Source organism: Macrobrachium nipponense, chromosome 49 (genome assembly GCF_015104395.2).
Source record: "Macrobrachium nipponense isolate FS-2020 chromosome 49, ASM1510439v2, whole genome shotgun sequence".
Classification (NCBI taxonomy): Eukaryota; Metazoa; Arthropoda; class Malacostraca; order Decapoda; family Palaemonidae; genus Macrobrachium; species Macrobrachium nipponense.
In genome coordinates, this window is record NC_087224.1 from 19,629,871 (window position 1) to 19,640,880 (window position 11,010).

At 39.7% G+C, this 11,010-nt stretch overlaps 1 protein-coding gene across 1 annotated transcript; it reads right to left on the reverse strand.

Annotated features, from left to right (window-relative positions):
• Positions 1–4,185: 4,185 nt before the first annotated feature.
• Positions 4,186–9,274, reverse strand: LOC135205370 (S-cell enriched with leucine-rich repeat-containing protein slrA-like). The gene is made up of 5 exons (XM_064235866.1): positions 9,118–9,274; positions 7,843–7,968; positions 6,188–6,658; positions 5,583–5,718; positions 4,186–4,567 (listed from the first exon to the last, which is right to left on the reverse strand). The coding sequence occupies exons 2-5, from the start codon at positions 7,958–7,960 to the stop codon at positions 4,426–4,428; spliced, it is 867 nt and encodes a 288-aa protein (XP_064091936.1). The 5' UTR covers positions 7,961–7,968; positions 9,118–9,274; the 3' UTR covers positions 4,186–4,425.
• Positions 9,275–11,010: the final 1,736 nt, after the last annotated feature.

Consider the following 11,010-nt stretch of genomic DNA (forward strand, 5'->3'; position numbering starts at 1 on the left):
CAGAAATTAATTCCTTTAGGGGACAAAGGCTTCATTTTTCCCATCTTTCCCACAATTTAGATCTTCTTGCTTCACTCCTTAGGATGCTTTGTATGAGAGAGTTGCTGCTGTTTCTCACTCGGGTTACCAGACTGGACATTGTTCGCCTTACTTTGATTTTTAAATTGTCCAGGTGGTTTTCTATGAACATCTGTGTGGCGGAGTGGTAGCGGGGAGTGTTTGTGAGGCGTCTCAAAATGTCATTGTGCACAACAGTGATGCGTCTCATGGTCTCTCGGGTATAATTCGTCCAGAGGGAACACCCAGCGATAGGTACTGTAGCAGTACCACGGTCCAAGTAGACTGTGAGCAGTACGAGCGGAAGAGCAGCAGTTTTACGTCTCGGTGACAGAAGGCAAACCTCCTTACAATCATGTTGCCAGTTACACATAGCTTACGAAGGTGATAATGTGACCCAAATACGGAAATTCGTGCGCAAATTCTAGCCGATGGTTTCCGAGGAAATTTGCGGTTCTGCAATATGCTTAAGCGATCTCGGGAGCAGCGACATGCACTGGGTCTTGGTTTCGTTATAATTATATCCAATTCCTCTGCATATTGGCGGCAAGTGTCGATGAGTCGTTGGAGACCTAGCACTGATGGGGAAATCAGAACCATGTCATCGGCGTAACAGAGATTGTTTATAGTTATTTCATTGACAGTGCATCCGATTAGAAGTGTTCAATTTGACATTCAAGGCATCTGTGTACGTATTAAACAAGTATGGAGAGAGAATGCCCCCTTGCCGAAGCCCGTTAAGGGAGCCGAAGGTGTACGATAATACGTTACCCCATTTGACAGAATTGCAAGGAACCAGACAGCAATGTACAAAAGTAAATAGCATGAAAAATAAATGAATATACTTAGAAACGAAATGCCTTAATTAAAGACACTGCATTCACATCTATTTCCTCGCAAACTGTCGGTAAGGTAGTTGTTCCTCCTCTTCAGGTTGTTAAAACTTAGGTAATAGTGTCTAGTACTATAGTAGCCCGACGGTCAGTATCACTAGACGCTCCGAAGCGTCGCCGTCGAGTCGTGATAATCACTTATAGTTATATGTGATTATTATTATTATTATTATTATTATTATTATTATTATTATTGCCAACACGGATTGAGTCATACCACCAGACTGACCAGGAAGATGAGTGAAAACGTGATCAGCTGAGAACTCGATTCAAGAAGGTGGCCTAGACTACTAAATGAGAAGAGGCAGAACGAAGGAAATGAAACTTGAAAGGAATACCTACAGCTGCAAACAACCTGCTAGGCTGCTTACGATACGCCACTCGAAGCATCCTGCAGGCGTTTACCCATGTGGAGAAAGAGATAGGACAATGAAAATTACCGTATGACAAAAGGTAAAGTAGCCGGAGGTTTTTGATGATCAACTTGAACACTTTTGCCGCTCAAATTATATAATTATATTGGGTTTTGTAGTGACAGTCGTAGCCAAAGAATGCGAGAAGTTGAGAGGGAACTTGGGATATCACATTTACATAAGTAGTTCTGGTGTGAGATTTAACCTGTATATGGTTATGTATGTATAGTGCAGTGTTTACCGGATGAAAAACTCCGCGTTCAGACTTGCCATTGTCTATAGCAAGATGGAATAACATGTTATTCCATCTTGGTCTATAGCCCAGAGAGAAACCCTCTCCCCGAGAACCTGCTCAGGCTGGTCTCTGCATAAGTTGGCAGCATGACTAACCTCCAGGTAAAATTGCAACATTCGCAGGGTTGGAATTCTGCCACCTCAACTCAAAATCCCGTCATTTCGAACGCTATACTCTGTTTTTTTTTTTTTTTTTTTTTTTTTTTTTTTTTTTTTTTTTTTTCCTTTTTTTTTTTTTTTTTTTTTTTTTTTTTTTTTTTTCATCTGTCCATCCACCTGTGGTGTTTTCGCATGGTAACACTGCGTCCTGGGCTTTAAATAGTTACACTATTTGTAAGTTTTAGGTAAATAAAAGGATATCTGGGTGTACATTTACAACTGAAAAGTGTTTTAATTATTTACTGTATGCAAATTACACCGTTAATATTCGAAATACGATATTATTTAAAGCCCGGGACGCAGTGTTACCATGCGCAAACACCACAGGCGGATGGACAGATGGAAAAAAACAAAGAGTACAGTCATCTGCAAAAATGTACATTGCAAGAACAGCTTATTGTCAGTACTTTAAGGCGCTCAGAGGAATATCAGGAATTAATTGGAGGGATAGGATATCAAAGAGCAGACTTAGAGAAGTAACCTGGGTGCAGCCAGTCGATGAGGTAGGTTCTTATGCTGGAAGTGGCTAGGCCAAGTGTATAGTACTACGAGATGCACAGGGGTGGGTTGCCCTAGATAGAAGGGTTAGAGATAGGCCAAAGAAGACATGATTGAACACCAAGGTGGGGAAGCAGGAGATGAGTGTTGGAGAGATCTTGAGGAGTTCGCTCAGGACAGGATGTGGCGGCGAGAGTTCAAAGAGGACCAATGCATCCCTGTGGGTGCCACAGGAAATGATTGATCAGTGTTTCCATGGCTTCAAATGACTTGAGTATAGAATAATGTCAGAAATGTGTTTATATGGCACTTATATTAAGGGGGGAGATGCAAAAAAGATGCCGAGAAAAGGGCTCATGTCATACTGCATGTAGGAAACGAGGTGGTACAACTTACCCTTTCAAAAGGGGATACTTAAGAAACCAGGCACTTTTTAAATGGAACTACATTCAAGGAATCCAGAAACAATGTGTGACTCTGTCTCTAGGTGGGAAGGCACTAAAAAGGATCCAAACAATTGCTCGTGTGACATGTCTATAGGTAGCAAGACACCTAAAGAAGCTAGTAGATTTGCTTGTGAAACACACACACTATTTGGCAAGATACTACAAGAATCCAGAGAAAGTATTTATGTGACACTATCTCAAGGTGGCAAAGTACTAAAAGACTTGAAAGTATGACACTGTCTGTAAGTGGCAAGGTGCTGAAAGAATCCATTAGAAGTTCTGTCTCCAGATGGTCAGATGCTAAAGGAATCCAGCAAGGTTGCTCGTGTGACGACACAGCCTTTATGCAGCATGGTGCCAAAAACGTGCCCCCCAAAGATTGATCATGTAATCCAGCTTGAAGGATGGGAAACTAGGTGGGGACTTTTGGCAGGAAAGGGTCTCAACCAAGAGAAATCATAGCAGGGAAGTTCTTTCCAGTAGATGAGATTCACCACAGTGGTGTAAATGACAGTTTATTACAAAGTCATAGATGACCACTAAATATGTAATGACAGTCCACATTTCAGTCTCATTACTTACGACATACAAATACAAACTTTTGGTCACCTATCCCCGGATCTTTGCACAGTAATTTCCAAGATGTTTGGGACCATACTTACGTAAAATTAGTAGCTTTTGCCTGATAACGCCTTAAGAGAAGGAAAATCAAAGGCATTGCCTTTTCTTATATTGTATTTAACAATAAGTAAAGGCAAAAAGAAGGGCCCCCAAAGAAAAAGATGGATAGTGAAAATGATGAGATTCTGACGTATAGTACAAATTTGGAAACAAGGAAAAAAAACATAAGAGAAGCAGTGATGTGTGCACCACCTCGGAATGAGGCTGAAGAAGGAAGGCACAGGTCACTTACAATATAACTTCCCTGTATCCTGTTTTCATATATACATACATACATACATATATATATATATATATATATATATATATATATATATATATACATATACAATATATATATATATATATATATATATATATATATATATATATATATATATATAGGTATAGGTATCATAATTCACTTATACTCTTATGCATAAATATTTGTTTGAAAATGGCTCAAAGTGTGGTTGCGTTCTATAAGTACTTGAACACCTTTACCGTAACCACTAGACTCTTGAGCGTTGTCGCTTCCTCCTGTTGGAAGAAACCCCAGCGGTCGTCCACAGGAAAGGTTCAAGAACACAATTTTTTTTCCAGGCATAGGAAAATAAAGGACTTGCAAACTTAATCTGATCCTAAAGACTTCTCATGAGACGAGGAGCACGTGCAGCCATAATGACAACTTACTCCCCATAACATTAAAAAAAGGTTGTGAAATAAAAATATAAAAAATAAGGCGAGTTTTGATCATATTTTATTTCATTAATAGTGTTGAGCTTGTTTGGGTAGGCTAATTTGAACAATGGAATGCGTGACTGATTTAGGCAGGAGCTATACCTACAGTATACGAACTTGGTACACAACATTAAATTCTTATAATCTCCGAATAAGAAAGAGACGCTCTGAAATCTGGCGCCATAGATTTTCAGATACGTTATGTACAACAGGGAGCACATAAACCCCTCAAATACGATGTGCATCTTTAAATTTTCATTTCTCTTAAAACTGCTGTGTTGCTGGAAGCATTCCTGCATCCAAGAAGAGCGGACAACTTCGATAACTGAGAGCGCAGTCCATCCCGTTATCGCCATCCAGAACAGAGGCCATTTCACTTGTCTTGAAGGGAGTCATCATGAGGAACCTGCAGGAGTGCAACAACAGTAAGCCATAAATCAGCTTTCAAGTTACATATACCACAAGCACCACCTTGGAAGGTTGTCGTATTTTAGATGTGAATGATTTGTTGATAACGCTTGTGTTCACTTGAGAAAACAGGATAGTACTATAGCTTTCTAGACAATGTATGGAAGCAGGAAGGAAATTTCAAAACTTTGCATCAGGTAAAGAAACTCTTATTAATCCACACAATCTGATGCTCTGATAGTCATTGGCTGACTGCTTTGCCACCTTATAGGATGAGTGATCTACATCTGGTTAGTGTTTGGAATTACTCATTAGACGGTGCAATGATGGAAATATGAAAATTAGTTGGATGAAAAATAATTTTTATACAAAATCTCTGCATGTAAGTTTTTTTTCTTGATGTTGAAAACATAGAAATCAAAGGTTTTTTTTATATCAGTCTATAGTTCAGATTTAAACATTTTAATTTTCATCGTAGAAATCAAAGGAATTATTATATAAGTCTAGTTCAGATTTTAAAAGTTTTATCATTAAAATTCATAATTTTTTTTAGCTTTTTTCAAATGTCTAGAGAATGGAAAAATGTTTGCAATATGTGGCATATTTCCCCCAAATCTGAAATAAACATTTTCTAAAATGTATGAAAGTTAAGGCCCCCTGCTAGGAATGGTAAAGTTAGTTAAGGTAGAGGGTTATATAAGTAAAGCCAGGTTAGCTCAGGAAACCTTGATTAGAGTAAGGTGTTAGATCAGGTTATGGGAGATTACCTTGACTTAGGTTAATAAAATCAGTAAGGTAAGGAGGCTATGCTATTGAAGCAAGTTTAAATGTGCTATGTTAGTGAGAGATGGATATGGCTAATTAGGTCATGTTATCCTGAATAAGGTGAGTACGTTAGGTCAAGTCATGTACATTAGATTGCATCAAGTAAGATTTAAGTAAGTTTAGGTTTAATGTGCCTGAGTTGGTAGATAACTAAACCGTTTACTATTTGCAAATGGTAGAATACTTACGGCTTCACCAAAGGTGGTATGTGTGATGCCCCTTCACATAAGAGTCTAGATACACATTGTGGGTAGTGAGACAATACTGTATGTGCCCAAATAGCCATGTCATGCCCACTCTCTTGCAAGACATCTAGTAAAGACTCTGGAAAAAATATTTATATTGATTTTGATTGAAATAGTTGGTCCATCAAGCAGATTCAGTTTCAATAGTCGGTCTAAAGTTTTCTTAAAATATACTTGTCCTTCGCCATCACAAACCTTTTTAATAGATATGACTTTAGTTTCTTGTTAAATACGTAAAGTTTTTTTTTTCATCGTGCTTTTGTTTTAGGGCAGCTTTTTGAATAGCTGGATATCCAATATCCTCATTGCAATGAGGTTCCATGGGCTCGATATCTGTAATACCCTTGCCACTAGACTTGACACCAAGTAGCCAATGTTTTGATCTATACTGGTTCGATAGCTACATAGTTAGGGTACATTCTTTAAGGCGATGTTTTGTGGGCACGACCTTAATTGATCCACCATTATAGAAAAAGAGTCCATTTTAACCATTTGACACAACTCGTAGGAGTGAACTTGAATCAGAGGTTAGCCCCATAGCAACTTACCTTCGTCTTCCTCCTCTCCGTCACAAGAGCAGCTTCCATCTCCGTCAGCGCCTTCGGGGTCAACAAGGACCTCTCCCTCCTCCTCCTCTTCCTGCAGTTCCCTCTTCGACCTCCGGAGGAAGTCGCTGAAGCTGTCGTAATCCCAGACGTCGAACCCTAACGGATCAGGACCCGGAGGATCATCACCTTCCGTCATGCTTCTTCCACCAGCACCTCCTCCTCCTCCTCCTCCTCCACCATCATTGTTGTTGTTATTATTATTGTTATTGTTGTTATCATTGTTGTTATTGTTATTATTATTGTTATTGTTATTGTTGTTGATGTTGTTGATGATGTTAATGACTGTGTTGAAGGCGATCAGGAGGAAGGAGAGGAACCCGAACGTAGAGAACCCTACTGACGGGGGACAACTCGACCCCTTGTCTCGCCGACTCAGCTGATGGTGGCGGGAGGGCCCCGTGTCGTCGAAGCCTGCAGGTGGGGACAGAAATACGTACGACTCGGATAAGTTCAAAAGGAGAGTTCAAATCGATATAAAATGATGCCCAGCGAGTGAAGGGAAATCCTTAAAAGGTAGAGACATGAGATAGAGACCTAGAACTGGAATATAAAATTTAGGCCTATGAGGTCATTCAGCGGTGAAAGGTGGTTTGTAAAGCACCGTGTGGACGGTCGAGCTTTGCCCGGCGAACTTTGTTCGATGTGACGTCAGGAGCGGGAAAAAGACCGCCGTTTCTCCGCTTCTGATGTCACATGGAACAGTTCGTCGACCAAAGCTTGACCGTGTGGGTTGGCCTAAAGGCGTAACAAGAGGAAAACCTTATGCAGTTGCACTATGAACAGTTATTAGGAGATGGAAGAAAGGAATGAAAGGGTTGCAGCTAGGGGATGCTACGAAGAACCTTAAGTCATGCCTGCAGCGCATTGTAAGAGGGGCACTGATGGCACTACCTGCCTATGGGGGTTGCAGCACAGGAGGCGAAATGGAAATAGAATGACAGTATATAAAACAGTGCAGCAAAGCAATATAAGGTAGAATAAGAATTTAAAAGGAATTGTAAAAAAAACAAGATTTCTAACAGACAAAGCAAGAATAAAGGAGAGCATCTAAATTAAAGAGATTATCAGAGCAAAAACTAGGAGCACAGCTTCTCTTCGAAGCTCAAGTGACAAGTTTTGGAACCTGCTGTTGAAGTTCGAGAAAAATTAAAGATGCTACATAAAACTTCCCTCCAAACATTTTATATCTTTTCCAAAGGAGGCTGGTTGAAAGAACATGAAATATCATCAGGTTAAAACAATTCTTAAGAAATAAAAATGATTATTGTTATTGCAGAGCAAGGGAAATGTCCCTAAACTTGCTATGAGACAAGACAGCAAAGGCACAGCAAGAAAGGCCTTCAGTTAAATATGCATCAAACAGTAAAATCCGTAATTGATGATAGTGCAGAATGATAAACGGAATATACGTAATAACTCAAAACTGCCGAAAAATATGTGGAAGAAGTGTGCTTTTGGAGGCAATCGACCATTAGTCTGTGGAGGGACAGTGTCACTGAAGCGACGCCGCAACCTGAGGATCTAGAGCAGTTGTTTCAGAATCTGGTGGCTGGGTGTGACAGAGAGGACAGGATATGGAGTGGCCCCCTCCCTACCTTCAACAGTTTTAGGACGAGTCGCATTCGTGGGAAGTCGCCCAACTTGGTACTTCGTTAGACGTCCTTCACAGAAGATGCAGATGAAGAGAACGACTCCAACAAATTTCAACTTCATTTTTAAATCTGAAATGAAAAGGAAAATAGGATAATGTTGAACAGAGAACAGAATAGAATACAGAAGCGCTGGGACCTATGACGTCATTCAGCGCTGAAACGGAAATTGAGAGTAGAAAAGGTTTGAAAGGTGTAACAGCAGGAAAACCTCAAAACAGTTGCACTATGAATCAACTGTCAGAAGAGGGGTTGAGGAGAGTAAGATGGAAGAAAGCGAATATGAAAGGAGGTACGGTAAAAGGAACGAAGTGGGTTGCAGCTAGGGCAGAAGGGAGGCTGCATAGAACCTTATGTAACGTCTACAGTGCACCACATGAGGTGCACTGACGGCACTAACTCACTACGGGGGCCAATCATGTATTAGGTTAGTTTAGGAGATGTAAGTTTGGTTAATGTCTCAACGGGCATGATTTTTACTGTCCAGTACAGTAGATATTAAGAAAAAAAAAAACGGATCTTTCCTAGATAGTGACCCGCCGGTACGTATCTACCTCTGCGGTGTGTATAGTACCAAGATGGAATAACATGTTATTCCATCTTGTAGTACAATCCCGTTAGGGATGACCGTAAAAATTTAAACAAAAGACTGTAAATATCATAAAGATGATAACCCCCAAGATTATTAGTCCTAGATACGACCCCGAACTTTGCTGGGTGTGTCTAGGAAAGATTAAAGAAAACGATCACAGTAATTAAACAAATTAAAATTCTTGAGCAATAATTTTGAAGGCGACTCAAGGAGGAAGGCGCCCTGCATTGCAAACATAATGAAAATAATTAAATAATTAAATTAGGTCTAAACCTAAATATCTTGAGAATTCGTCGTTAGGCAATCAAAGCATTCATCTCATATGAGCACATAACTTATGAGTTAATGCAAATCGGGGAAGACTGCAAGAGAGAGATCTGCAACTGTCGTATAGCCCACTCATTAAAACAGAGATCTTTCTTAAATAGTGACCCCCAAGAATTGTTATCTAGGCCTAATATTTCTTTATGACGTAATATGCAGTCTTTTGTTTATGTTTTTACGTAAACACCAACGGGCTCGTACTAAACACGGCGCAGAGGTGGGTACGTAGCAGGTTAAAATTTTACCCTTGGGGGTCACTATATCCAGGAAAAGATGGATGGAATAACGTATAGTTGACCACTCACTTTCTGTCACTATAGAGATTGAATTCGTCACTCTTCAGTCATACAAGAAGATACAGACTTGACACACAAATTAAAACCTTTTCCCAGTCCGCAGAATCTCGTGCCACAGTCAAAGCGTCCTACTCGAATTGCTCTTTCGGCAACACTGGGCCAGTGTGTTAGCGTGAAGTCTGTGACTGTCTGTCTGACTGTATGTATCCAGTGGGCTGTAAGATACGGTTATAGGACGCGTCATTTGGTGTAGAAATGAGTGCCCCTGGACCGGTACTTTTAGTCTCTCTCTCTCTCTCTCTCTCTCTCTCTCTCAATTGAATATATATATATATATATATATATATATATATATATATATATATATATATATATATATATATATGTGTGTGTGTGTGTGTGTGTGTGTGTGTGTAATTTATATTTTTGAGTGTGAGAGAAAGAGCGCATATAATTGCATTTACGTACGTCTTACTGTGCTCCATATTACGCCGTTCTTTCATATTTGAAAAAAATGCTCACTCAAAGGAAAACTGATCGAAAGAAAGGAATAAAAAAAACTACTCGGTAATTCGTGAGAGAGAGAGAGAGAGAGCTCAGGCGTGAGGTTTATAAGTATAACGGACCAACGTTATTATGTCTTGCTAGCCTCAACAATGCATGACCGTCTGTGCAGCGGAATTAACGGTCTAAGGTCCAATCTTTGCGAATGTTCAAGACCTCAACATGATAACGTTGACGAACGCAGCCAAAGATGGTGTTATTTATCGTATGACCTACAGGCAACAGGCCTAGGAAACGCTTTAGTAAGGTTAATTAAGAGAAATACAGTGGGCTTTAAGAAGTCTTAGGTGGTTTATAATATTGGAACCCGATGGATTTATCTTAACCTTAAAACGGTGTCTTCTCTTTAGCTCTTTGCTGTCTCACCTCTAAGACAGTTGTGCTTTATTTATCTTTTATGCTTATTCTTTACTTTTCTTTTCTTTTTTTATTCTAAGGATGTACTTATAAGCGCTTAATCTTTATGAAGCCCTGAAGATGTAATTATGTGGGAAAAAAATTACGAAACGTCAATAAAATCTTAGGCATTCCTCTAACTCTCGATATATATAGTGTGCATATACACATGTATTTATGTGTATATATATGTACATTATATTATCATATAAGTATATAATATATGTTAGATATCAATGGAGAATGACCCCAACAACAATAATAAATTCTGAAAACTGGTTCGCATCCCACTAGATAATGGGAGATAGATTACCAAGACGCTTCGCCCTAAAACCGAAGCGTTCAGCCAATGAGAAGAGGCGACAGAAAAGCTGTGCTGGTGGAGGCCTGTGATTGGCTAAAGCAATTCTTCACACCCCCCTCCCCACCAGGCACCGGACTTAAAATGTAGGCATCTCATTATAAAGGTGGTTAGGTGTCTCAGGTGGAATGTGGGGCCTGAACAAGCGAAATTTCCTTCCAGTGCGACTCTCTCTCTCTCTCTCTCTCTCTCTCTCTCTCTCTCTCTCTCTCTCAACCATGCAAGAAGTAATTGGCATCAACATAAACAGTCTAGGGAAGAGGAAAACTCTAGTACTATTGTGCAGACGTACCATCAACCACAATATTCCAACGAAGAGCTGCAAGCACAACTAGGACAAGGAAGCAACAAACTGCATAATAATGAGAGATTTCAATGCAGCAGTACTACACTAGGACACTATGCCTCTACATCAAACTTAGAAGGAAAGAGACCTCTAGAATCTGTCAAAAATGAACTCCTCCACCAATGGCTGGACAAATTCACTAGAGGAAACAACATCGTCCTATCAACAGAAGAAAAGCTAGTGTCTGACCTTTCAGTAGGAGCAAATCAAGGCAAAAACGACCGCAAAATTATTA